General features: G+C 44.6%; 1 protein-coding gene across 2 annotated transcripts; it reads right to left on the reverse strand.

The window, feature by feature from the left end:
* Window positions 1–205: 205 nt before the first annotated feature.
* On the reverse strand, window positions 206–27,904 carry LOC311108826 (myotubularin-related protein 9-like). 2 transcript variants are annotated; one of them, XM_084151586.1, is made up of 11 exons: window positions 27,635–27,904; window positions 25,851–26,053; window positions 25,547–25,655; window positions 24,805–24,930; window positions 22,569–22,742; window positions 21,820–22,037; window positions 18,324–18,485; window positions 17,719–17,860; window positions 14,252–14,472; window positions 10,773–10,924; window positions 206–3,320 (listed from the first exon to the last, which is right to left on the reverse strand). In XM_084151586.1, the coding sequence occupies exons 2-11, from the start codon at window positions 26,030–26,032 to the stop codon at window positions 3,157–3,159; spliced, it is 1,650 nt and encodes a 549-aa protein (XP_084007712.1). In that variant the 5' UTR covers window positions 26,033–26,053; window positions 27,635–27,904; the 3' UTR covers window positions 206–3,156. The 2 variants fall into 2 exon arrangements, with proteins under 2 accessions (XP_084007712.1, XP_084007713.1); XM_084151587.1 differs by having other exon boundaries at window positions 25,851–26,035; window positions 27,635–27,888.
* Between the last annotated feature and the right edge of the window lie 17 nt (window positions 27,905–27,921).

Genomic DNA, 27,921 nt, shown 5'->3' on the forward strand with positions numbered 1-27,921 from the left:
AAAGGGGGGGGACCAACTCCATATTAATGCCCATGATGTTGGAATGAGATGTTCGACGAGCAGGTGTCCACATACTTTCGGTCATGTAGTGTACGCCTGTCCGGTGTGAAGCTGACAACGTCATTGGGGCCAGTCCCTAAAACCTGTCTGAAATAAGTATTGGGACGGAAACACAGACACAATAGACACACGTGGGACACATCAATGCCTTTAGCACAAATCATCTTTTAATGCCCTAGAAACATTCTATTTAATTTAAATCACACAATAAAAGGTTCATTTCAAAAGACAGAAGAAGAAACTAAACAGAGACGATAGAAAAACTAAAATATTTTACTTTGATTAAACAGAATATTTTCTCCCGTAAGGATCAGAGGTGTGACTGTCAATCAGAACATGAGAAGAATAAAAAGTAGAACTTTTGTCTAATAACAGCAATAATATATGGTATTTTTTTATTTAATTTTTTTATTTAACCTTTATTTATAGTATAGTATGAGCCTAATAATAACCCACGTGATAATAGTGGACACAGATATATGCTGGTATGTACAGCTCTTTCCTATGTCATTCTGAAGCCTTAACTAGTTTGACCATCTAAAAGCCATTCATACATGCAAATCATTATATATGTTTACAAGACAATATATATATATATATATATATATATATATATATAGATATGAGCAGACATCAAACGTTGACCCCTTTTCAGAAACTCTTTCAACATACAGATCCAGATCTGTCTCTTAAGTCGGTCAATGGAAAAATAGATAATAGCTTTTCCCAAATGACAGTGGCGTTGGCGTGGCTACCAAACCCTGACTTAGCAGAACGCAGGCTGCCCCCCCCACGGTGGCGTTGGCGTGGCTACCCAACCCTGACTTAGCAGAACGCAGGCTGCCCCCCCCTACGGTGGCGTTGGCGTTGGCGTGGCTACCCAACCCTGACTTAGCAGAACGCAGGCTGCCCCCCCCTACGGTGGCGTTGGCGTTGGCGTGGCTACCCAACCCTGACTTAGCAGAACGCAGGCTGCCCCCCCCCTACGGTGGCGTTGGCGTGGCTACCCAACCCTGACTTAGCAGAACGCAGGCTGCCCCCCCCCTACAGTAGCCAGTCGGTCACATTATCAAGACAGTGTAGCTACACTGTTCATAGATTTAAGGACGACAAAATCAAGGAATACCCGTGTACTGCATGGTATCCTATTTCCCTATGTTAAGGCCTCCTGTAGCTCAGTTGGTAGAGCGTGGCGCTTGCAACGCCAGGGTTGTGGGTTCGATTCCCGGGGGGGGCAGTATGAAAAATGTATGCACTCGCACTCGCTTAACTGTAAGTCGCTCTGGATAAGAGCGTCTGCTAAATGACTAAACTGTAAGTAATGGTCCAGAGTGTACTATTATGGACTAGGTGTTGCCCTTTCCCATTTGGGATGCATGGAGGGTTGCTATGGACACCACCGCATTACACCTGACAGAAACATGTGTTACTTTGGGCAAACATGTATGACATAGGAAATAAGAGGTTTATGAATGTTTATGTCGCTTTGTGTCACGTCATAAGATGACTGATCGCTCAACCTCAAGTGTCAGTATTTTTTTTTTACTGTGGGTCTTCTAACTGAAACACACCAGAAAGCAGAAGGATGTTAGCCCCGCTGGGTGTCAACGTCCGGCGGCGACTCAACATGTAGAATCATCAGGAAATGAACAGAAGATGACGGTCGATGTTCTGGTCAGAGGTGATCGAAGGGCCACCAAGGTTTGGGGTCAATTCCATTTAAAATTCAGGAAGTGCACTGAAATTCCAATTCCAATTCCAATTTTCTTCAATGCATTTTAACTAGGAACATTCGGGAATTTGGTTTACTTTCTGGATTGAAATGGAATGAACCCCAACCCTGTTGACCACCCTATACTGCTATCTTAAGACATTTTGGCCGATGAAGACAGCAAGTCAATTAAAACTTACAAAACAGGTACATCATAGTGTTAAATATACAACATAATTAAGTTTCCATCTACTGTAGTTAGCTAGTATAATAACAATATTACACATGAAATACCTCTCCCAAAAAGCTATTTTAAAGCAGAACAGCAATGGCAGTAGTAACATGTACCAAGACTATGGTTAAATGTAGTATTTTCTTCTCTCAATTTGATGAAAAGTTTCCATTTTGGAGATATATGGTTTTATTTTAGACAGCGACGATGTGTTTTAATTTTTACAACATTTGTATTTTCAAACCTCCTGATTTTTGGAATGTAATAAATCATAAGTTGGTCAGTGTGTCTGTGTGTCCAAAGCACACTGGCACGTGTTGCCATGGTTACTCAGAGTAGTGCTACAAAGTGTCCTCGTATCCCAGCAATAAGAACCTTTCATAATCTGGCTGAGGTGCGTGAATGGGTGTCTACTCTGTGTTTTAGGTGTGGGGTTACTAAAGGTTGGGCAGCCGGTGACCGGGGCTAGCATGACGAACATATCTATACGTGTCTGTAATATGTACGTACATACATACAGTCTCTCCCTCCCTGTGGATTGGTGTAAAGCAAGGAATCTACTGCATTACTTAAAGATGAGCAAGCATTTTTAAAGTATTCAAAAAGGGCCTCCGTCTCTCGCACCCAGTCTCTCGCACCCCGTCCCTGTTCATGTCTTTCCCTGGGTTTTCTTTCTCTTCTTCTGGGACCGTGAGCATCAGTTTAGCCTTTTATATAATAATAAATAACATTACATAGAGTAGAAGTACTGATCTAGGATCAGGTCCCTCCTGTCCAAGATGTTTGATAGATACAGCCTCAGGTCTCTATTGAGTAGTAACCTAGTGTTGTCTCCTCTCCTCTAATCTTCGTCCTCTCCTTCTCCCTCCTCTTCCTCTTCCGCTCCCTCTCCTCACCTCTCCTCTCCACCTCTCCTCTCCTTCACCCCTACTCATCTCCTCTCCTTCACCCCTACTCATCTCCTCTCCTTCACCTCACCTCTCCTCTCCACCTCTCCTCTCCTTCACCCCTACTCATCTCCTCTCCTTCACCTCACCTCTCCTCTCCTACTCATCTCCTCTCCTACACCCCTACTCATCTCCTACTCCTCTCCTACTCCTCTCCTCTCCTCTCCTCTCCTACTCCTCTCCTCTCTCTCCTCCTCTCCTCTCCTCTATGGTGTTTGCAGCAGAGGGTCCTCAGTCTCCAGTTGGGCCAGCTGTCTCCTGAGGTTGTTGACTTTATTCTGCAGCTCCTTGTTGTACTGTATGATATGAACCATCTCATCATATGCCTCGTCCAGACACCTGGAGCTGCGCTTCCAACGCAGGAACACACCTGGAGGGGAATGAGGGGAAAGAGAGAGAGAGAGACAGAGAGACAGAGAGACAGAGAGAGAGAGAGAGAGAGAGAGAGAGAGAGAGAGAGAGAGAGAGAGAGAGAGAGAGAGAGAGAGAGAGAGAGAGAGAGAGAGAGAGAGAGAGAGAGAGAGAGAGAGAGAGAAATGACAAACACATCATATCCAAGTAACCAACCAATCACAATAACTCCGTACCTTCCTACAAAGCTAATGGTTGATTATGTTGAGTGCATTCCACCATCACATTTTATTAACGGTCACTTCATCCCATTCATTAAAAAAGGACTGAACAGCAACTTTGGACAACAATACATGTCAGAATATGCTTCATCATGTTTGTGTCATATGTCTTTGCTATACCTGCACCAGGCGAGGGACAATCAGCCTAATGTTTCATCATTTATCTGCAAAAATACTACAAGAATAATCCTATTGGAAAGATTACAGGCGGATGAGGAAAATACTTTTCTTTGAGAATGTATGATACATTCTAGAGAGGCTTCGACCAGTGGTACGACTCACTTTATCATATGATGGACTTCTTCGTCTGAGTAATTGCATTTCACGTCTGCATACCTTTTAGATTGTTTAGGAAGGAGGAGCATATTGTGCACAATCTGAATCATATGATTTAGGGCTCAATCCGTATCGTGGAAGTTTAGAGTTCTACCACGATTGAAATGTAAAGGTTGTTTCTGATTGAGCAGACATACTGTATGCAGCGTTTACCGTGAATGCAGTCTCCGCGAATGTGCGAACATTGCCTTCTTAAATTTAAATCGCACTATAGCGCTGAACTTCCACGATACTGATTGAATCGAGCCCCTAGTGTACAGTGGGGAAAAAAAGTATTTAGTCAGCCACCAATTGTGCAAGTTCTCCCACTTAGAAATATGAGAGAGGCCTGTAATTTTCATCATAGGTACACGTCAACTATGACAGACAAAATTAGGAAAAAAAAATCCAGAAAATCACATTGTAGGATTTTTCATGAATTTATTTGCAAATGATGGTGGAAAATAAGTATTTGGTCAATAACAAAAGTTTCTCAATACTTTGTTATATACCCTTTGTTGGCAAGGACACAAGTCAAACGTTTTCTGTAAGTCTTCACAAGGTTTTCACACACTGTTGCTGGTATTTTGGCCCATTCCTCCATGCAGATCTCCTCTAGAGCAGTGATGTTTTGGGGCTGTCGCTGGGCAACACGGACTTTCAACTCCCTCCAAAGATTTTCTATGGGGATGAGATCTGGAGACTGGCTAGGGCACTCCAAGACCTTGAAATGCTTCTTACGAAGCCACTCCTTCGTTGCCCGGGCGGTGTGTTTGGGATCATTGTCATGCTGAAAGACCCAGCCACGTTTCATCTTCAATGCCCTTGCTGATGGAAGGAGGTTTTCACTCAAAATCTCACGATACATGGCCCCATTCATTCTTTCCTTTACACGGATCAGTCGTCCTGGTCCCTTTGCAGAAAAACAGCCCCAAAGCATGATGTTTCCACCCCCATGCTTCACAGTAGGTATGGTGTTCTTTGGATGCAACTCAGCATTCTTTGTCCTCCAAACACGACGAGTTTAGTTTTTACCAAAAAGTTCTATTTTGGTTTCATCTGACCATATGACATTCTCCCAATCCTCTTCTGGATCATCTAAATGCACTCTAGCAAACTTCAGACGGGCCTGGACATGTACTGGCTTAAGCAGGGGGACACGTCTGGCACTGCAGGATTTGAGTCCCTGGCGGCGTAGAGTGTTACTGATGGTAGGCTTTGTTACTTTGGTCCCAGCTCTCTGCAGGTCATTCACTAGGTCCCCCCGTGTGGTTCTGGGATTTTTGCTCACCGTTCTTGTGATCATTTTGACCCCACGGGGTGAGATCTTGCGTGGAGCCCCAGATCGAGGGAGATTATCAGTGGTCTTGTATGTCTTCCATTTCCTAATAATTGCTCCCACAGTTGATTTCTTCAAACCAAGCTGCTTACCTATTGCAGATTCAGTCTTCCCAGCCTGGTGCAGGTCTACAATTTTGTTTCTGGTGTCCTTTGACAGCTCTTTGGTCTTGGCCATAGTGGAGTTTGGAGTGGGACTGTTTGAGGTTGTGGACAGGTGTCTTTTATACTGATAACAAGTTCAAACAGGTGCCATTAATACAGGTAACGAGTGGAGGACAGAGGAGCCTCTTAAAGAAGAAGTTACAGGTCTGTGAGAGCCAGAAATCTTGCTTGTTTGTAGGTGACCAAATACTTATTTTCCACCATAATTAGCAAATAAATTCATTAAAAGATCCTACAATGTGATTTGTCTGTCATAGTTGACGTGTACCTATGATGAAAATTACAGGCCTCTCTCAGCTTTTTAAGTGGGAGAACTTGCACAATTGGTGGCTGACTAAATACTCCCCCCCCCCCACTGTATATCTATAACACACAGACTCCAATAGCTTTTAGCTAGTTGAAAAGAGAAGCACTTGGGTGTCAAGTGCGGAAAATGCGGCCTAGACATCCGGCAAAACAAAAACGCATATGTATCTGGTGGACATCGGCAATTAGCACGTAACCTTCTGTGGAGACATCCCTACTACACAGTGACAGTGAGTGAGGACACCCCAATATCCGTAAGGACGTCCTATAATAAGCTAACCACGCAGGACACTTTGGAGGAGGGGGGCAGAGAGAGAGTCAGTCAACGTGCCACAAATAGCTACCATCCCAGCTATGGAGATAATGCCAGGGTGGAATTCAGTGACGTCTGGTAATATGAGCTTCGTAAGCCTGTCCAGGGATTTACATTAAACTCTGAAAGGCACTTGCCCATTAGTCAAGTTAGGAGTATCTTTGGGTTGCCCGATTACTTATCCGAAAATTTTAATTAACCTAGCTATTTTACACACAGAGGTGGCATATACTGCCTGTTTTCACCTTCACATAGAGGAACCAGAAAGATTAGTACTGGAATTCTTTGTATTTTGGTTGCTATTGGTTACAAAAATAATCTTGCCTGACTTTCATAAATGGTCTGTCTTTCACTTAAACTATCCAGAGGAACTAGAAAGATCAGTTTCAGGCAACTGGAATTCTTTGCAGTTTGGTTGCATGTTCAAAATCCAGTGATAGAAAGTTGTTTATTTTTTTATTTTTGTTTAAAGCCTACCCAAACCTTAACCCGTTTGAGAACCACTGATGAACATTACTTCTGATGTGAGACAGAGCTTGTTGAGCCATAACAGCCCTACGCGCACCTCACACAGCAGGGCCTGACATTCAGGTAAATTTGCCAGGGGCACACCGGGCCAGTGGCACACCGGGCCAGTGGCACACCGGGCCAGTGGCAAACTGACAGCTACCGGCCTGAATACACTGGCCTGGGTCAAGATCTGACAGGAAGGCATATGATGCGTGCATAATTTCAATAGCAGGGGATTTTATCTTTCATTTGCAGGCTGAGCAGGTAGCCTATACAGAGTTCATACAGACATTGGCAAGTCAAATTCAAGGACTTTTTCTAAGCACTTAATTATAAATTTTCAAGGACCTAGATTTGATATTTGTTGTAATAGCCTATAGAAGAAAAAAAATCCCCCCAAAATGTAGCAAAAAAAGTATGCATTACCACTTTAAGAATAATGAATTTTTTAATTAGGCCTACACAAATGGCATTATGCATTGACATTCACATTATTTTTACGTTCCGCAATATGTCAGTATAATATGGCCATTGCCTGACTAAATAGACAACATGCTCCCGACACAAACACACTGTCCATGTAGCGATCAGTCTCTCCATTTGAGATGTTGGAAGCGTTAGAAGGGTTACTGTGGCATGTTTCAAAACAAGAAAGAGACCCAAAACCTGGTTCCTTTATAATGGAACGCTTTGTATGGAAAACCAAGTTGAAGCCAACATTCATAATAACAGACTGGTGCAACACCTTTCAATTAAAACGGCGGGAAACAGACAAAAAGTGCCTAAATCTCTCATAAAAAAACGGATCAGAAATGAAATCACGGAATAATTATATTGGAGCAGTAGAATTTCTAAATTGGCTACCAACTTCCAAGGACTTTTCAAGGACCAAATAGCCTAGAGGAAATGTCTGATTTTCAAGGTAGGCTATTCCATGAAAGACTGAATTGAGCATAAAAATATTAAGAGACTGAACTTTTTAAATACCTGGTTTGCATACGCATTCCTGCCTTAGCATTCGCTCCACGCAAAAAACATCTGTTTGTGCACTCTCTCTCTGACCGACAGATTATCTATATATGTGTGCAGCGCGCGCGATAAATTAAAATCAACATAACGAACAGCTTCGGGAATCTATCGGTTTTAAAAAAAATCAATTATATAGCCTAGATTAAAAATATAATTATTACAATATTTTTTTCCACTGGCCACTGACAGGGATTATCGACTGGCCTGGAGAGTTTCCAAAAACCTCCCCCGTTTATCGACTGGCCTGGAGAGTTCCCAAAAACCTCCCCTGTTTATCGACTGGCCTGGAGAGTTCCCAAAAACCTCCCCTGTTTATCGACTGGCCTGGAGAGTTCCCAAAAACCTCCCCCGTTTATCGACTGGCCTGGAGAGTTCCCAAAAACCTCCCCTGTTTATCGACTGGCCTGGAGAGTTCCCAAAAACCTCCCCTGTTTATCGACTGGCCTGGAGAGTTCCCAAAAACCTCCCCCGTTTATCGACTGGCCTGGAGAGTTCCCAAAAACCTCCCCTGTTTATCGACTGGCCTGGAGAGTTCCCAAAAACCTCCCCTGTATGTTCGAGCCCTGACACACACATGCCTGTCGTTGTTGACTCTTCAGAAAGTTGGTTTATTTCTGGTCTGGTTTAGTGGTTCTAAAACACCAAGCAGCACACTGCCCCCTGCTGGTTCAGTGGTTTTAAAACACCAAGCAGCACATTGCCCCCTCCTGGTTCGGTGGTTTTAAAACACCAAGCAGCACATTGCCCCCTCCTGGTTCGGTGGTTTTAAAACACCAAGCAGCACACTGCCCCCTCCTGGTTCAGTAGTTTTAAAACACCAAGCAGCACACTGCCCCCTCCTGGTTTAGTGGTTCTAAAACACCAAGAAGCACACTGCCCCCTCCTGGTTCAGTGGTTTTAAAACACCAGGCAGCACACTGCCCCCTCCTGGTTTAGTGGTTTTAAAACACCAAGCAGCACACTGCCCCCTCCTGGTTTAGTGGTTCTAAAACACCAAGCAGCACACTGCCCCCTCCTGGTTCGGTGGTTTTAAAACACCAAGCAGCACACTGCCCCCTCCTGGTTTAGTGGTTCTAAAACACCAAGCAGCACACTGCCCCCTCCTGGTTCGGTGGTTTTAAAACACCAAGCAGCACACTGCCCCCTCCTGGTTCGGTGGTTTTAAAATACCAAGCAGCACACTGCCCCCTCCTGGTTCAGTGGTTTTAAAACACCAAGCAGCACACTGCCCCCTCCTGGTTTAGTGGTTTTAAAACACCAAGCAGCACACTGCCCCCTCCTAGTTCAGTGGTTTTAAAACACCAAGCAGCACACTGCCCCCTCCTGGTTCAGTGGTTTTAAAACACCAAGCAGCACACTGCCCCCTCCTGGTTTAGTGGTTTTAAAACACCAAGCAGCACACTGCCCCCTCCTAGTTCAGTGGTTTTAAAACACCAAGCAGCACACTGCCCCCTCCTGGTTCAGTGGTTTTAAAACACCAAGCAGCACACTGCCCCCTCCTGGTTTAGTGGTTTTAAAACACCAGGCAGCACACTGCCCCCTCCTGGTTTAGTGGTTTTAAAACACCAAGCAGCACACTGCCCCCTCCTAGTTCAGTGGTTTTAAAACACCAAGCAGCACACTGCCCCCTCCTGGTTTAGTGGTTTTAAAACACCAAGCAGCACACTGCCCCCTCCTAGTTCAGTGGTTTTAAAACACCAAGCAGCACACTGCCCCCTCCTGGTTCAGTGGTTTTAAAACACCAAGCAGCACACTGCCCCCTCCTGGTTTAGTGGTTTTAAAACACCAAGCAGCACACTGCCCCCTCCTAGTTCAGTGGTTTTAAAACACCAAGCAGCACACTGCCCCCTCCTGGTTTAGTGGTTTTATAATAATAATATAATAATATGCCATTTAGCAGACGCTTTTATCCAAAGCGACTTACAGTCATGCGTGTATACATTTTTGTGTATGGGTGGTCCCGGGGATCGAACACACTACCTTGGCGTTACAAGCGCCGTGCTCTACCCCTCCTGGTTTAGTGGTTTTAAAACACCAAGCAGCACACTGCCCCCTCCTGGTTTAGTGGTTTTAAAACACCAAGCAGCACACTGCCCCCTCCTGGTTTAGTGGTTTTAAAACACCAAGCAGCACACTGCCCCCTCCTGGTTTAGTGGTTTTAAAACACCAAGCAGCACACTGCCCCCTCCTGGTTTAGTGGTTTTAAAACACCAAGCAGCACACTGCCCCCTCCTGGTTTAGTGGTTTTAAAACACCAAGCAGCACACTGCCCCCTCCTGGTTTAGTGGTTTTAAAACACCAAGCAGCACACTGCCCCCTGCTGGTTTAGTGGTTTTAAAACACCAAGCAGCACACTGCCCCCTGCTGGTTTAGTGGTTTTAAAACACCAAGCAGCACACTGCCCCCTCCTGGTTCAGTGGTTCTCAAAGACCAAGCAGCACATTGCCCCCTCCTGGTTCAGTGGTTCTAAAACACCAAGCAGCACACTGCCCCCTCCTGGTGAGTATATGTAGGAAGAGCGAGACTGAAAGAAGGTGACCAGGAGAGATTGAGGAAATGAGGGAGGAGGATGAAGAGAGCAGGCAGTATGATGACACATGATAAAAAAAACACGCTAAACACACACATGGGGCGTTCCTCAAAATGCATGCCACCGTGCTCCGAGCACGCACATTGAAGCATGGGAGTATGAGTCCAAATCAAAGTATGCAAAACGGAGCACGGAGGGCACTTCTCGAACGTGTACTCCGTATGTACATATTTTGAAGCATGCATCAATGCAAGCAACAGAAAGTATGCAAAGAAATATGACGCAACCAAGTAAAAAACAACGCAACATTTATTGAAATCAATGGTGGACATTATTTGATCTGAAGTGAGAGAAAATACACTCCGACTTCGGAATGAAATGTTGCCTATTCACATTTCATATGTTGCCTGACTACAATATTTTATAATAACTGGTCACAATGTTGCACAACAACAGATATTTTGTAACATTAACAGTAACTACCAACCTAAAAATAAAAAACTGCTCTCACACAAAATGTGGTTTGGAATTTTTGATGTTGCAAGTCGTTTGTCTGAATGAGTAAGTGTCGAGCTCCCCTAAACCCTCTCTACTCGTGAATAGACTGAACACCGACCTGGGAGTGGGCAGAACGTTTGGTCAGGGGTCAGGAGTCAGGGGTCAGGAATGGAGTCAGGTTCTTACCCTCCCATAGTAGCAGGCTCTGAGGGGCTACAGAGGGCCATATAACCAGACAGTTGGCCTCGTAGAGCGGGTTAGACAGCCTCTCCACTTCCTGGGGCCGGTTCACCCACGACCACAGAGAGACCGTCTTCTGAGACAGGTTCAACTTAGACCTGGGGGGTGGAGGGAGAGAGGGAGGGAGGGAGAGACAGAAGTGTGGGGGGGGGGGAAACAGTGGGAAATCAATCATTTCCAGGCCCAGAAGCACCCCCCCTCCCGTTTCAGAGGTCATTAAAATGTGTATGTTAATAATGAAAAGACACGAAAAGAGTACAGAATGAAGCTCCTTATGGGAACTCAAGAGACACTTTTTGTTGACTTTTATAAAAATGGGAACATAAGCAACCTTATCTTCCACACAGACCATCCCCTGGCATGGCACAGTGCTATACTAGCACACTACCCCTCTGTTAAGAGGAGGGGTGTTAGCGACGGGTGGAAACTCAGGATACTAGACAACGAGGACTAAATCTGGAACAGTATTGGTACAGGGCAACACCAAACAGTTCCAGCTGGACTTTCACCTAATCAAAGAAATAGCTCAGCAGGAGAAGCTCTCCCTTGAGAAAGATACCCCGAGCGGGTCAGACCAGACCTCTTCATTAAAATAACCCCACAGACGACCAACCCCAAGAGAAAAGTCAACTTCCCAGCACAGAGAACTGAAGGATAAATTCCCCCAGCTGGAGGTAAGGCAGGTGGAGCTGGAACAGCAGGGGAACACACTCCAGTCAGCACAGACCCCCCCTGAGTGACGCGCACGGCTGTGTCCCAGATGGCACTACTTTTGAGCAGAGCACGTAGTGCACTATAAAGGGAATAGGGAGCAGAGCACGTAGTGCACTATAAAGGGAATAGGGAGCAGAGCACGTAGTGCACTATAAAGGGAATAGGGAGCAGAGCACGTAGTGCACTATAAAGGGAATAGGGAGCAGAGCACGTAGTGCACTATAAAGGGAATAGGGAGCAGAGCACGTAGTGCACTATAAAGGGAATAGGGAGCAGAGCACGTAGTGCACTATAAAGGGAATAGGGAGCAGAGCACGTAGTGCACTATAAAGGGAATAGGGAGCAGAGCACGTAGTGCACTATAAAGGGAATAGGGAGCAGAGCACGTAGTGCACTATAAAGGGAATAGGGAGCAGAGCACGTAGTGCACTATAAAGGGAATAGGGAGCAGAGCACGTAGTGCACTATAAAGGGAATAGGGTACCATTGAGGATGCACTCTTAAAGAGGGACTGCCTTTAAAAAAATAAAATAAAATAAAAACGTTGAAAACGGCTCGTGGCGTCGATATTAAAACAGAAACAGTTATTCTAGGTGTCAAAATTGACTACAAAGTGTAAATAGGATAATTTTTCACATCCATGAGTCACAACTGGTAAATTAAAAAAGGTTGGGTTTTGATTTGACGATGTCCATTTGCTGCACCAAACAACTTCGGAAAAGAACATCAGAATTAATGACTGCTTCCTTGAGTTATCTTCGATTCATTCTGGGGATTTTGAGGAAGTGAAATAGGCAGTGTTTCATGGGGGACAAACATTATTAACCAAACGTGGAATCGGTCAGGAAACACACCTCCAAGACTGAAATCTTTTATTTTTATTTTTATGAGCAACAGAAAAACATGCCAATCGGCCTGTGCAGTGGCTCTTTAAAGACGTATTAGTGTCAGACTTAGAGGGGGAACTTTAGCAGTAACTTGTGTATCCCCAGTGAACAGAGATTATCCCCTGTAGACCACACACTCTCTGGCTGACTGTCTGAGGTAACGCTGACCTGTGACTGGCTGACCAGGTCACAGGTTAAAGGTCAGGGGAAACAGCAGAACTGGCAATGTACTGTATGGGCCCTGGTCAAATGTACAGCACTATAAAGGGAATATCATGGATGACATGTAGATATACAGTGTCTTCAGGAAGTATTCACACCCTTTGACCTTTTCCACATTTTGTTGTTACAGCCTGAATTTGAGATGTATTTGTCACTGGCCGACACACAATACCCCATAATGTCAAAGTGGAATTAAGTTTTTTAGAAATGTTTACAAATAAATTAAAAATGAACAGCTGAAATGTCTTGGGTCAATAAGTATTCAACCCTTTTGTCATATAATAAATAGCATGGAGTCACTCTGTGTGCAATAATAGTGTTTAACATGATTTTTCTAATGACTACCTCATCTCTGTACCCCACACATACAATTATCTGTAAGGTCCCTCAGTCAAGCAGTGAATTTCAAACACAGATTCAACCACAAAGACCAGGGAGGATTTCCAATGCCTCGCAAAGAAGCCCACCTATTGGTAGATTGGTATAAATAAAAATAAGCAGACATTGAATATCCCTTTGAGCATGGTGAAGTTATTAATTACACTTAGGATGGTGTATCAATACACAGAGTCACTACAAAGGTACATGCGTCCTTCCTAACTCAGTTGTCGTAGAGGAAGGAAACCGCTCAGGGATTTCACCATGAGGCCAATGGTGACTTTAAAACAGTTACAGAATTTATTGGCTGTGATAGGAGAAAACTGAGGATGGATCAACAACATTGTAGTTACTCCACAATATTAACCTAAATGACAGAGTGAAAAGAAAAAATCCTGTAAAGAATAAAAATATTCCAAAACATGCATCCTGTTTGCAAGAAGGCATTAAAGTAAATCTGCAAAAGAAATGTGGCAAAGACATTCACTTTATGTCCTGAATACAAAGCGTTATGTTTGGGGCAAATCCAACACATCACATCACTGAGTACCACTCTTCATATTTTCAAGCGTGGTGGTGGCTGCATCCTGTTATGGGTATGCTTGTCATCAACAAGGACTAGGGAGTTTTTTTTTCCTAGAGGAAAACTTGGTTCAGTCTGCTTTTCAACAGACACTAGGAGACAAATTCACCTTTCAGCAGGACAATAACCTGAAACACAAGGCCAAATATACACTAGAGTTGCTCACCAAGACGACATTGAATGTTCCTGAGTGGCCTAGTTACAGTTTTGTCTTAAATTGGCTTGAAAATCTATGGCAAGACCTGAAAAGGGTTTTCTAGCAATGATCAACTTGATAGAACATGAAGAATTATTTAAAGAATAATGTGCAAATATTGCACAATCCAGGTGTGGAAAGCTCTTAGAGACTTACCCAGAAAGACACACAACTGTAATCGCTGCCAAAGGTGATTCTAACATGTATTGACTCAGGGGTGTGAATACCATGTAAAAGAGATATTTCTGTATTTAATTTTCAATACATTTGCTAACATTTCCAAAAACATGTTTTCACTTTGTTATTATGGGGTATTGTGTGTAGACGGGTGAGAAAATAAATACATTTAATCTATTTTGAATTCAGGCTGTAACACAACAAAAATTTGGAATAAGTCATAACTAAACATAACGTATGACTCTCAGGACGTAATTCTCTGACTGACCTCTCGGAAGCACTGTTACCCATGAAGGTCCCGAACTGCGAGGCGTAGGCGTGTTCGAAGAGCAGAACCAGGAAGTGTTGCGAGAACTGGAAGGAGCAGGGAAACTGGCGGAGGATCTGCCACACACAGTCTAGGAAGAGCAGGAACACCGGGGCTTCACAACGGGGCTTACTGTTACTGTAGGCTGACTGGGAACAACGCTGCTGGAACGGATGGCCCGCCTAGATGGAGGAGGGAGAGACATATAACAAAGAACCATGAGCAGAAAACATATACATGACCGTTTACAAAACATAGAATCCGCTATTAGAGACTACCAGAACCCACTGGATTCTCCAATTACATTGGATGAGCTACAGGACAAAATACAAACCCTCCAACCCAAAAAAGGCCTGTGGTGTTGATGGTATACTAAATGAAATGATAAAATATACAGACAACAAATTCAAAACAGTTTATTCTTAAACTCTTCAACATTATCCTAAGTTCTGGCATCTTCCCCAATATTTGGAAGCAAGGTCTGATCACCCCAATCCACAAAAGTGGGAGACAAATTTGACCCCATTAATTACCATGGAATCTGTTTCAACAGCAGTCTCTGAAAAATCCTCTGCAGACTCCAACATTTCCTCAGTGAAAACAATGTCCTGAGGAAATGTCAAATTGGCTTCTTACCAAAATATCGTTTGACAGACCACGTATACACCCTGCACAACCTTAAGCCTTGTTCACACTGCAGGCCTTAATTCTCAAATCAGTTGTTTTTCAAATCCGTTTTGGAATACTGACTGTCCCAACACCAAGTTACAAGTGACCAAATTCGGAAAAAGTGTTCAGACAACAGTCATTTGCTGACATGGCTATGCTAGTTGTCATAGTAACGACCGATGTGTACACAGTGGTGTAGGCCAATTGGTGGTGGTGCTCATGCTTCGTATCACTCAGAAGTTATATAGCAAGCGAAGGTGACAACAATGCCTGCTATGGATGTTTCCCAGTTGCTTTGAATGGTGAAAATCAGTGTAAGAACAATTTTAAAACCCCAAAGTAAAAGATTATCCAACTTTCAAAACGAGTCCTTTTTGGCCACAATCACTAATTTGTTTGTAAACAAGCTAGTTAGCTTCCACATGTTCTTGTCAAACTGTCAAAAGAGTAGCTAGCCAGCAACAAGCCAAATAACAGTCTAAAAACCACTTAAGGGCAAATAAATCAGATTTGACCATTCAGACAAGTCGCATGGCCAGAAATCAGATTTGTATCTGATTTAAAACCACCTACGAAGGTGATTTGAAATTTGGCTTGAAATATCATATTCCATGTGCTTTTTGACTGTTCAGACTGCAGGAAAAAGAATAGATTTGAATAGGATATGCCAAAAACTAATTGGATGAGTAATTTAAAAAACGGCCAAATATGAACAAGGCTATATTGACAAACCAACAAACCAAAACAACATATTCTCATACTTTGTTGCTTTAAAAAAAAAAGCCTGATGTATAAACTGATGGAAAGCGGTGGAGGGAAAACCTACGATATTATAAAATAAATGTACACAAAACACACAGATTTGTTTCCACAGGGCCGTGGGGTGAGACAGGGATGCAGCTTGAGCCCCACCCTCTTCAACATACACACTACCGTTCAAAAGTTTGGGGTCACATAGAAATGTCCTTGTTTTCCATGAAAACATACATGAAATGAGTTTGAATAGGAAATATAGCAAAATGAATGGGACATGTAGTCATTGACAAGGTTAGAAATAATGATTATTAATTGAAATAATAATTGTGTCCTTCAAACTGCTTTTGTCAAATAATCCTCCATTTGCAGCAATTACAGCCTTACAGACCTTTGGCATTCTAGTTGTCAATTTGTTGAGGTAATCTGAAGAGATTTCACCCCATATTTCCTGAAGCACCTCCCACAAGTTGGATTGGCTTGATGGGCACTTCTTACGTACCGTACGGTCAAGCTGCTCCCACAACAGCTCAATAGGGTAGAGATCCGGTGACTGTGCTGGCCACTCCATTATAGACAGAATACCAGCTGACTGCTTCTTCCCTAAATAGTTCTTGCATAGTTTGGAGCTGTGCTTTAGGTCATTGTCCTGTTGTAGGAGGAAATTGGTTCCAATCAAGCGCCGTCCACAGGGTATGGCATAGCGTTGCAAAATGGAGTGATAACCTTTCTTCTTCAAGATCCCTTTTACCCTGTACAAATCTCCCACTTTACCACCACCAGAACAGCCCCAGAACATCACATTGCCTCCACCATGCTTTACAGATGTCATCAAGCACTCCTCCAGCATATTTTCATTTGGTCTGAGTCTCACAAATGTTCTTCTTTGTGATCCGAACACCTCAAACTTCGATTTGTCTGTCCATAACACCTTTTTCGAATTTTCCTCTATCCAGTGCCTGTGTTCTTTTGCCCATCTTAATCTTTTCTTTTTATTGGCCAGTCTGAGATATGGCTTTTTCTTTGCAACTCTGCCTAGAAGGTCAGCATCCCAGAGTCGCCTCTTCACTGTTGACGTTGAGACTGGTATTTTGCGGGTACTATTTAATGAAGCTGCCAGTTGAGGATCTGTGAGGCGTCTGTTTCTCAAACACTAATGTATTTGTCCTCTTGCTCAGTTGTGCACCGGGGCCTCCCACTCTTCTTTCTATTCTGGTTAGAGCCAGTTTGCGCTGTTCTGTGAAGGGAGTAGTACACAGCGTTGTATGATATCTTCAGTTTCTTGGCAATTTCTTGCATGGAATAGCCTTCATTTCTCAGAACAAGAATAGACTGATGAGTTTCAGAAGAAAGTTCTTTGTTTCTGGCCATTTTGAGCCTGTAATCGAACCAACAATTGCTGATGCTCCAGATACTCAACTAGTCTCAAGAAGGGCAGTTTTATTGCTTCTTTAAATCAGAACAACAGTTTTCAGCTGTGCTAACATAAGTGCTAAAGGGTTTTCTAATGATCAATTAGCCTTTTAAAATGATAAACTTGGATTAGCAAACACAACGTGCCATTGGAACACAGGACTGATGGTTGCTGATAATGGGCCTCTGTACGCCTATGTAGATATTCCATTAAGAATTAGCCGTTTCCAGCAACAATAGCCATTTATAACATTAACAATGTCTACACTGTATTTCTGATCAATTTGATGTTATTTTAATGGACAAAAATGTTTGCTTTTCTTCCAAAAACAAGGACATTTCTAAGTGTATATACAGAGCGTTCGGAAAGTATTCAGACCGCTTTACTTTCTCCACTTTGTTACGTTACAGACTTATTCTAAAATAGATGAAATTGTTTTTCCCCCCCCCTCATCAATCTACACACAAGCCTCATTGAATTTTGAGAGCGAGAGAGAAGGCTTGCTATTGGGGGGGGGGGGGGGGGGGGGGGGGGGGTTTGTCAGGATAGCTCAGGCTCAGAGTGTCTGTCTGTCTGTCTGTCTGTGTGTTACCTGGAGCCACTCTCTCTCCACTAAAGCTTGGAATCCCTGTATGGTCCTGCAGGCTGGGTCCAGGATGATCTGAGCTAGAGACGTCACCTGTAGGGTCGAGTCCGTCCCTTCTGTCCCATGCACAAGTACTGACGCACCCTCCCTGAGACACACAGCCGCCAGAGCGAGAATGGTTAATTGAGTTTAACTTAAAGAGAGAGAGAGAAAGAGAGAGACAGAGATAGACAGAAACAGACAGAGATATAGAGAAACAGTGATAGAGAAACAGTGATAGAGAAACAGTGATAGAGAAAGAGAGACAGAAACAGACAGATATAGAGAGATAGAAACAGAGAGATAGAGAAACAGAGAGAGAGACAGAGGGGGACAGAGAGGATAGAGAGAGAGAGACAGAGGGGGACAGAGAGGATAGAGAGAGAGAGATACAGAGAGACAGAGGGGGAGAGAGATAGAGATAGAGAGAGAGAGAGAGAGAGAGAGAGAGAGAGATAGATAGAGAGAGACACAGAGAGATATAGAGAAGGAGAGACAGAAACAGACAGATATAGAGAGATAGAAACAGAGAGATGGAGAAACAGAGAGAGATGTCTACAGTAGTTACCTACCTGTCAATGCACTGAGCAGCCAGACAGGCAGTAGTGAGGATCTCCTTGACGTGAGTCTGCCAGTTAGAAGCCTCTAGTTTACTGAGCCAGCGGTCCATACTGTGGCTATGGTCATTACAGGCTTCTACCAGCTTTATCAGGCTCTCCTGGAGAATACTGGACCTGGGGGAGAGAGGAGAGGAGATGTGAGGTCATTACAGGCTTCTACCAGCTTTATCAGGCTCTCCTGGAGAATACTGGACCTGGGGGGGGAGAGAGGAGATGGGAGGTCATTACAGGCTTCTACCAGCTTTATCAGGCTCTCCTGGAGAATACTGGACCTGGGGGGGGAGAGAGAGGAGATCATTACAGGCTTCTACCAGCTTTATCAGGCTCTCCTGGAGAATACTGGACCTGGGGGGGAGAGAGGAGGTCATTACAGGCTTCTACCAGCTTTATCAGGCTCTCCTGGAGAATACTGGACCTGGGGGGGGGAGAGGGGAGATGGGAGGTCATTACAGGCTTCTACCAGCTTTATCAGGCTCTCCTGGAGAATACTGGACCTGGGGGGGGGGGGGGGGGGGAGAGGAGATGGGAGGTCATTACAGGCTTCTACCAGCTTTATCAGGCTCTCCTGGAGAATACTGGACCTGGGGGGGAGAGAGGAGATGTGAGGTCATTACAGGCTTCTACCAGCTTTATCAGGCTCTCCTGGAGAATACTGGACCTGGGGGGGAGAGAGGAGATCATTACAGGCTTCTACCAGCTTTATCAGGCTCTCCTGGAGAATACTGGACCTGGGGGGGGGAGAGAGGAGATGTGAGGTCATTACAGGCTTCTACCAGCTTTATCAGGCTCTCCTGGAGAATACTGGACCTGGGGGGGGGGGGGGGGAGGAGATGGGAGGTCATTACAGGCTTCTACCAGCTTTATCAGGCTCTCCTGGAAAATACTCACTTTACGGAATTTAAACTTACAATGCTTGTCTTTCATATAATTTGGTCAGATATACTTGGATGTGTAGTGTCAGCGTTTGTTGCTGGCATGTCATGCCTACGTTTGCTAATCTTGCCAATGAAAAAAATCATTAAAGCAGTTGGCAATATCAGTGGGTTTTGTGATGAGTGAGCCATCTGATTCAATGAATGATGGAGCTGAGTTTGCCTTTTTGCCCAAAATTTCATTTAAGTGTTCAATTTCAGTGAAGGTGCTCCAAAGCTTTTTACTACATTATTTATGTCTTTTATCTTTGTTTCATAGTGTAGTTTCTTCTTATTTTTATTCAGTTTAGTCAAATGATTTCTCAATTTGCAGTATGTTTGCCAATCGGTTGTGCTGCTAGACTTATTTGCCTCATCCCTCTCAAATATACCATTTTTCAATTCCTCATCATTCCAATGGGATTTAACCGTCATTTTCTTAATGGGTGCATGCTTATTAGGAACTGGAATAAGCAATTTCATAAATGTGTCAAGTGCAGTGTCTGTTTGCTCCTCATTACACACCACAGACCAACAAATATTATTTACATCAACAACAAAGGAATCACTACAAAACTTATTGTATGACTATTAACTGATTAACTGAGCTGGACTTGGGTCATTGATAAGTCATTGTCTCAACGCAGCCTTATAATGCTGTGTAAGGATCCTGGAACCCAAATGATTTGGGTGGATCCCATCCTCCTTATAAAAACGAGCTTTGTTTCCAGAAGGTATCAGAATTGTCAATAAAACCACGATTTAGGGAGGGCAGTGGGCCAGATATTATGGGGCGTTTGTTGGTGTCAAGCAGTGACCCAATCAGTTCTTTAAAATCCATCTTCAGCTGTTCTGAGCTGCCCTTCATAATGTCATTGAATCCCACATGAACAATGATAGACTCAATTTCCTGATGCTGGTTTTAAAATGTTTGGGAGCAGCTTATTGATGTCCTGTACTCGTGCTCCTGGATACCACAACGTTTTTGCTCCAGGGACTGAGACATTTCTCACCATTGAACTGCCCAATACAACGGCCGGAGAAGGGAATGGAGAAATCCGCCCATTCCTAGCCCTCACACAATTTGTTGAGCCTTTCACGGGTCCACGAGAAGCAGGATAGCGTATGCCCGCTGCTCCCGGCAATAGGTCCAGACCTCCCACAGCAGGCAGTGCCCCGTCAGATCCAGAGAGAGGGAAAGGAGCCGAACTCGACGACATAGCCGCTGCTGGCATCAGTGTAGTTGCAGTCAGCATCGCCAACGCAGGCAATTCCAGCTATGAAGGCGCCGGTAGATCAGGCACCAGTGCAGCGAAAGCTATTCCTTATGTCAATCTGCTCCGAACCTCTCGCAGTCACTCCAGTCCGCTTAGCAGCATGCCGCTGCCTTCAGTTTCCACAACTTGTGACATGGGACCAGCGCTGATTCGAACAATCTTCTTGCTGTTCTCCGTCTACTCCATTAAAAGATGGAGGAGGAGAAGCAGATGGAGACGACTTCCTTGGCAGGCAAGTTCCAGGTAGCACAGCCCATTCGGATAGGGACAGATGACAAGGAGGGGAAACATCCATCAGGCCCGAGCGGCGTCCAGCAATAGGAGTTGAGAACAAGAAAGTTCCAATTTTGCGTTTTCCGCATAAGTTTGCGCAGAATTAAGATTTGCTTACTAAGCATAGCCACCTCATTCGTGTAATCCTGCGCAAGTAAACAATTGCCACATTGGAACTCCGGATTGTCAATATCGTCCTGGACAAGAGAGTAATATACAGCTTCTACAGCGCTGGAAACGTTCGTTAGCTATTCCAGAAGACGTGGGCTCCATTGCAACCTAGCTAACTAGCTGGCTAGTTGGTAGCAAGTGTTGACACAAACATACATGAAACAAAATAAAACAAGGTAAAACCTCGGAGACAACAGGCCAAAGCAACAGGTCGAGGCACAGGAAGTATCCGAGTTGGTGACTTGTTGTCTCTCAAATACATCGTTACAGTTGTTGGTTAGCTAGCTAACAAGCAATGATTTTTTGCCATATTAGCATTGATGTGACATGAGTCAAAGGTAAAACGAGCCACCTACGATTCCTTACATGGCATCTTCTTGTCATTGTTGGTAGCGATCTGACCGTCCAGAACCATAACACCACACGGCCTTCTGCCCCGTCGACGCGCGCACATCGTTTCTTGTGACGTTGTCAGCTAACCCGTCTGTATCATTTCCATTACGCCGTCTGTGAGTGCACAGGCAGCGCCAGGGAGGCAATTTCCATTTTGAAGTAGTCCATTTTCTTCTTCTATGTTGGTAAACAAACTGAAAGGGTGCACACTGCCACCTGGAGTGTGTTGTTGGAAGAGGTATAAAGCAAAGGTTGGTGATTTTTTTTGCCACCTGCAGTTATGGAACGTTTGCTCACAAGTATAATAAATTGGCTGATCTTAATGGTGCTGCCCATGCTAATACAGGCTTTTGGCTAGTAGAGGCCTCTATCATATCAGTTATTGTATACCTCTCCCTCCCTTCCATCCATCACCTCCATCACCTCTCTATAGCCTTGTGAATCCTCCTCCACTGTGGGTAGTTGGCCTCTGATTCGAACCCTCCTCCCCGTGCCTTGGCCTGCTGCGCTACGCCGACGGTACGCGTGTCGATGATGTAGCCGCGTTTCCCCGCCCGCAACGTGGCGTTGATCAACTTCTCGTCTTCCTTACAGCGACGCCCGTTGGTGCCGGTCAGAGGCTGGCCTGAACGCATCATCACCTGGGGACAGGGATTAGAGGTCAGGGGTCAAGGAGTAGACACCACAGAGGAAGACAGAAATTGAGCATTTTGATTGGTTAATTAGGTTGTTATATTTCACTCTTGCTATGGTTTTATCTGACCAAGTCACTGGATAAGAATGCCTGCTAAGTGACTAAAATGTAAATGTATTTATGTCCATACAGAAATATTATACTTTTACTACCTTTACAGGCTTAAAGGAAAACGCCACCCAAAAACTATCATACTGGCTGTATTTCTGTATTTTTATTTACGTTGAAAACTTGATTGCTGACATGCAAAACATTTTTGGGACTATATCAACAATGGACGAATGAAACAAATTCCAAAATATAGTTTTTGGGTGGAGTTTCCCTTTAAGATCTGACTCAAATAGACCATTTCAGTTGGGGTTTAATATGTTGAAAAGCCAAGAGACCTCAAGTCATTCTGGCACACAAATGATGAACATGGTGGGCGAGAACAGTGACTGTGAACTCCATTTCCCATGGTGCTGTGCTCTCCTCTCACCATGCCGTTCTTCTTGTGATAGTAGCTGAGAACGGGGAAGCGCCCCCCGTGGCGGAAGGCGGCAGCTTTCCTTAGGGTGTCGTCATCCACATCTTTAGGTACGGCCACCAGGGGAGGGTAGGAGGAACACACACTGTAGTCCTTATTCACATCACTCAGACGCCACTCTTCAGTCTAGGATGGAGGGAGGGAGGGAGGGAGAGGAGGGGTGGAGGGAGAGGGTGGGGTGGAGGGAGAGGAGAGGGTGGGGTGGAGGGAGAGGAGAGGGTGGGGTGGAGGGAGAGGAGAGGGTGGGGTGGAGGGAGAGGGTGGGGTGGAGGGAGAGGAGAGGGTGGGGTGGAGGGAGAGGAGAGGGTGGGGTGGAGGGAGAGGAGAGGGTGGGGTGGAGGGAGAGGAGAGGAGAGGGTGGGGTGGAGGGAGAGGAGAGGGTGGGGTGGGGTGGAGGGAGAGGAAAGGGTGGGGTGGAGGGAGAGGAGAGGAGAGGGTGGGGTGGAGGGAGAGGAGAGGGTGGGGTGGGGTGGAGGGAGAGGAAAGGGTGGGGTGGAAGGAGAGGAGAGGGTGGGGTGGAGGGACTTGATCATTAAAATACTTAAGGAAAGCTGGGTTTTAGGCTGGGTTTCTGTATAGCACTTTGTGACATCTGCCGATGTAAAAGGGCTTTATAAAATACATTTGATTTGACAGAACATTATTTACAACTATTGAAAATGAACATAATGAACCCCAAGAGCTTTTTTCCTTATTTGACAAATAAACCTGGAAACCAAAACATCTAGATCTAAAAGAAACAGCCATTTAACATCCAGTGGCAATTAGAAACAGCCATTTAACATCCAGTGGTAATTAGAAACAGCCATTTAACATCCAGTGGCAATTAGAAACAGCCATTTAACATCCAGTGGCAATTAGAAACAGCCATTTAACATCCAGTGGCAATTAGAAACAGCCATTTAACATCCAGTGGCAATTAGAAACAGCCATTTAACATGCAGTGGCAATTAGAAACAGCCATTTAACATCCAGTGGCAATTAGAAACAGCCATTTAACATCCAGTGGTAATTAGAAACAGCCATTTAACATGCAGTGGCAATTTGAAACAGCCATTTAACATGCAGTGGCAATTTGAAACAGCCATTTAACATCCAGTGGCAATTAGAAACAGCCATTTAACATCCAGTGGCAATTAGAAACAGCCATTTAACATGCAGTGGCAATTAGAAACAGCCATTTAACATCCAGTGGCAATTAGAAACAGCCATTTAACATCCAGTGGCAATTAGAAACAGCCATTTAACATCCAGTGGCAATTAGAAACAGCCATTTAACATCCAGTGGCAATTAGAAACAGCCATTTAACATCCAGTGGCAATTAGAAACAGCCATTTAACATCCAGTGGCAATTAGAAACAGCCATTTAACATCCAGTGGCAATTAGAAACAGCCATTTAACATCCAGTGGCAATTAGAAACAGCCATTTAACATCCAGTGGCAATTAGAAACAGCCATTTAACATCCAGTGGCAATTAGAAACAGCCATTTAACATCCAGTGGCAATTAGAAACAGCCATTTAACATGCAGTGGCAATTAGAAACAGCCATTTAACATCCAGTGGCAATTAGAAACAGCCATTTAACATCCAGTGGCAATTAGAAACAGCCATTTAACATCCAGTGGCAATTAGCGCAATCTACACTGAGTGTACAAAACATTAAGAACACAGAGCACTTTCATGACAGACTGACCAGGTGAAAGCTATGATCCCTTATTGATGTCACTTGTTAAATCCACTTCATTCAGTGTAGGTGAAGGGGTGGAGACAGGTTAAAGAATAATTTCTAAGCCTTGAGACATGGATAGTGTATCTGTGCCATTTAGAGGGTGAATGGGCAAGACAAAATATTTAAGTGCCTTTGAATGGGGTATGGTAGTAGGTGCCAGGCGCACCGGTTTGTGTCAAGAACTGCAACGCTGCTCAACAGTTTTCCGTGTGTATCATGAATGGTCCACCACCCAAAGGACATCCAGCCAACTTGACACAACCGTGAGAAGCATTGGAGTCAACGTGGGCCAGCATCCCTGTCGAACGCTTTCTAAACCTTGTAGAGTCCATACCCTGACGAATTGAGGCCGTTCTGAGGGCAAAAGGGGGGTGCAACTCAATATTAGGACGGTGTTCTTAATGTTTTGTCCACTCAGTGTATTATCGGAGCAGGTCCCAGCAGCCCTACATTACCATGGACTCCAGGTCTTTGAAGGCGTCCTCTGAAAGGAAAGAGTTCCATCCATCCTCGATGACCTGAAACATGGGCCGGTAGAAGAACGGGTACATCAACGAGACAGAGTCCAGAGTGGACAGAGCCTAGAGGAAAGAGAGAGGAGATATATTATGTTGATGATGCACTTTATAGTGAACGAGTGCACACTTCATAGAGAAGGGGGACCACAACTTGTGAGAACCATAGTAACCTCCTCCCCAGGCTATTGCACATATAAACCTGGGATATCAACCACTCAAAGTTGGCCTTAGTAGGAGAGACCATATAATTATATGGGACCTACTGAGTAAAGTATTAGTCATTTTAATTTTAGTGAATCACACGACTGAGGCGTGGCTCTGTGCTTGTGGTTTGCTAGCGTACGGGGGGGGGGGGGGAGTTAGGGGGAAGGTGTTGTCGGAGATGATTGGTGGGTAGATTAAGCCAATTCTATTGGCGCCGGGGGGGGGGGGGGGGGGGTTCTTTCGGCTCTCTGCATCGGCTAACGAAGGCCAAGTTTGATGCGTTGGTCCACCAGACTCTTCACGCATTTAGGCGGAAGTGTCTGGGAACGAGATTATAACCACAGAAACTCCTCTGGAGGTGTATCTCCATGGTGGGATCGACACCAGAGCCTAGTTTACTGGTCCTTCTGCATTGTTCCTATTCATTCCTTTTGCTGTTCCAATATAAGACATGCCGACTGTAGTCTCTCCTCACCTCGATGGAGCTGGCGACGTTGAGGCACTCCTCCATGCCAGGGATATCCAGCTGAATCACCCTGAGGTCTTTGCACTTGACTATGATGGTGCCCAGAGACCCCACAAACCTGCAGACAGGGGGGAGGAGAGGGTTAACACTGACCATAACCATGACCCCCCACCCCTTCCTAACCCTGACCCCCTCCTTACCCTCACCCCTGATCCTAACATTGACCCCCCCCTCACCCTGATCCTGACACTTAGGTCTTTACACCTACTAGCAAGACCCTAACCCCAAATATCCCCCCTACACACAGACCCACCTCTTCTCTATGGCGTCGATGTTAGCGTGCAACAGCCAGAGTTCCTCTGTGTTGTCCTGTCTGGAGCTTAGTATGAGGTGATGTCCTGTCAGACAGAGAGTTCCCTCCACCGTGGGCAGGAAGGGTCTCCTCAGCACAACCCCATCCACTCTGGGGGTCTTAATCAGCTCCGCAAACTCCATTTCCTAAAAAACAGAGACAGCCTACCATGAGGCGATAGTGTGAGTTAGCTAGCCTTTTGTATTTGTTAATTAACCAGGATAGTCCACTCAGTTGCACTTGCTACTGTTTTCCCCACTTCCCAGGGAGTCGAGCAGCCTGTTTCTTTTCAACCAGGGGATGCAGTTTATTTTTTTACATTTTAGTCATTTAGCAGACGCTCTTATCCAGAGCGACTTACAGTTAGTGAGTGCATACATTTTCATACTGGCCCCCCGTGGGAAACGAACCCACAACCCTGGCATTGCAAGCGCCATGCTCTACCAACTGAGCTACAGGAAATGTAATGTTTGATAGACATCAGATGCTTGCAATACTAGCTTTGGCCACCTAGCTAGCTACATGCAACTTACTGGCAATCAAATGGTGCTTTCAAGACAACTGGGAAAAAACGAGCTCCAACTCAGAATTCCAAGTCAGACACTGGCATCTTTCAAGAATTCGGACTTTCCGACCTTAAGATTCCAAGTTCCCTGTTGTATTGAAAGCACAGATGCCAGAGTTTGACTTGGAATTCTGAGTTGGATGACCTTTTCAAAATATGTTTCTCAGAAGGAGCTTTTTTTCCCCCCCAAGTTGTCTTGAACTCACTGAAGTCTGAGATTTTCGAGTTCCCAGTTGTTTTGAAAGCGGCAAATGTTACCACAGCCAAATGTCATAAGTTATGTATCTGTCAAATTATCACTGACGTCATGATTGGCTTTTTTACGAATAACTATGCCGGGATCACAAAAACTGGGAACTCTGAAAATACGAGGTCAAATCATGACCTTCAGATCGGAAAGTCGGATCTCTATAAAGAGGTCCGGGTTCCCGAGTTGGATGACCATTCAAATCGATTTCCCCAGTCGGAGCCCGTTTTTATCCGAGTTCCCATGTGTTTTGAACGTTCGGAAGGCAGAGATTTCAGAGTTCCCAGTTGTTTTGAACGCGGCATTATTTGTATTGAAAGCACCATAAGATAGGAGTGACAGCCCTAATGCAGCGTTCAGAACTGCGAACTTTTAGGTAAAATCATGACGTCAGTGTTCTTCAGGTCTGAGCTCTAGAAAGAGGCCCGAGTTCCCGAGTTGGATGACCGTTCAAATCGATTTTTCCCAGTTGGAGATAGTTTTTTTTCCGAATTCCCAGTTGTTTTGAACGCACTGAAGTCGGAAATTTCCGAGTACGCAGTTGTTTTGAACGCGGCATAAACCACAGCCTACGCTCTTAGCTAGCTCCCCTAACGTTAGCTACTGGCTATGCATCTAGCTAGCTAATAGGCTGATGTTTGATCATTTTAGCCCATACAAGCATGTATCTTTGATTCCTGACAGAAGGCTATACTGGTAACAGAATAAAGTAGCGTGCGGTGGACCATCGTTCAGTTGTTATCAACAAATGACAGATTTAGTTAGCGAGCTAACGTTAACTTCCTATCTAATGTTAGCTAACAATAACTAGCTAGCTGCGTATGTGCTGCAGCAGAACGTGTAACCAAGCTGATGATGTCTTTGTCAGATACATCGGTTAACCAACACGTCCCACAATACCAATTTAGATTTAAAATGTATCTAGCATCCTACCTGGCTCCTCTCCTGATGTTTGACAGATTTTACAGGTTGATCGAGAATGAAGTGCGAATACAAAAACACGCCGACTGGAACAAGAGGACATCTGACATTAAGGTTCCGAACAATGTGTGTCAAATATCTGTAGAAATTGCCAATCAATTGAAAACTATTTCTAACTCACGACGACACTATAGATGCTACATATATGTATCTGATCTAACTATTCGAATGAAACAGTCAGCGGCGGCGCCTTCATCCCCTGAAACGGAAGTTTGAGAAGCCAGCAGGTGGTGCCAGTG

Source organism: Coregonus lavaretus, assembly GCF_964263955.1.
Source record: "Coregonus lavaretus genome assembly, chromosome: 33".
NCBI lineage: Eukaryota > Metazoa > Chordata > Actinopteri > Salmoniformes > Salmonidae > Coregonus > Coregonus lavaretus.

What these genes read in the sequence shown, in the direction of transcription:
- LOC311108826 (XM_084151586.1), bottom strand. Translation starts at nt 26,032, where the DNA reads ATGGAGTTTGCGGAGCTGATTAAGACCCCCAGAGTGGATGGGGTTGTG. An exon ending in ACGTCGCCAGCTCCATCGAG is followed by an intron (nt 24,931 to 25,546) that starts GTGAGGAGAGAC and finishes TCTTTCCTCTAG; the next exon opens with GCTCTGTCCACTCTGGACTC. An exon ending in TGGAGAGAGAGTGGCTCCAG is followed by an intron (nt 14,473 to 17,718) that starts GTAACACACAGA and finishes TCCTCCATCTAG; the next exon opens with GCGGGCCATCCGTTCCAGCA.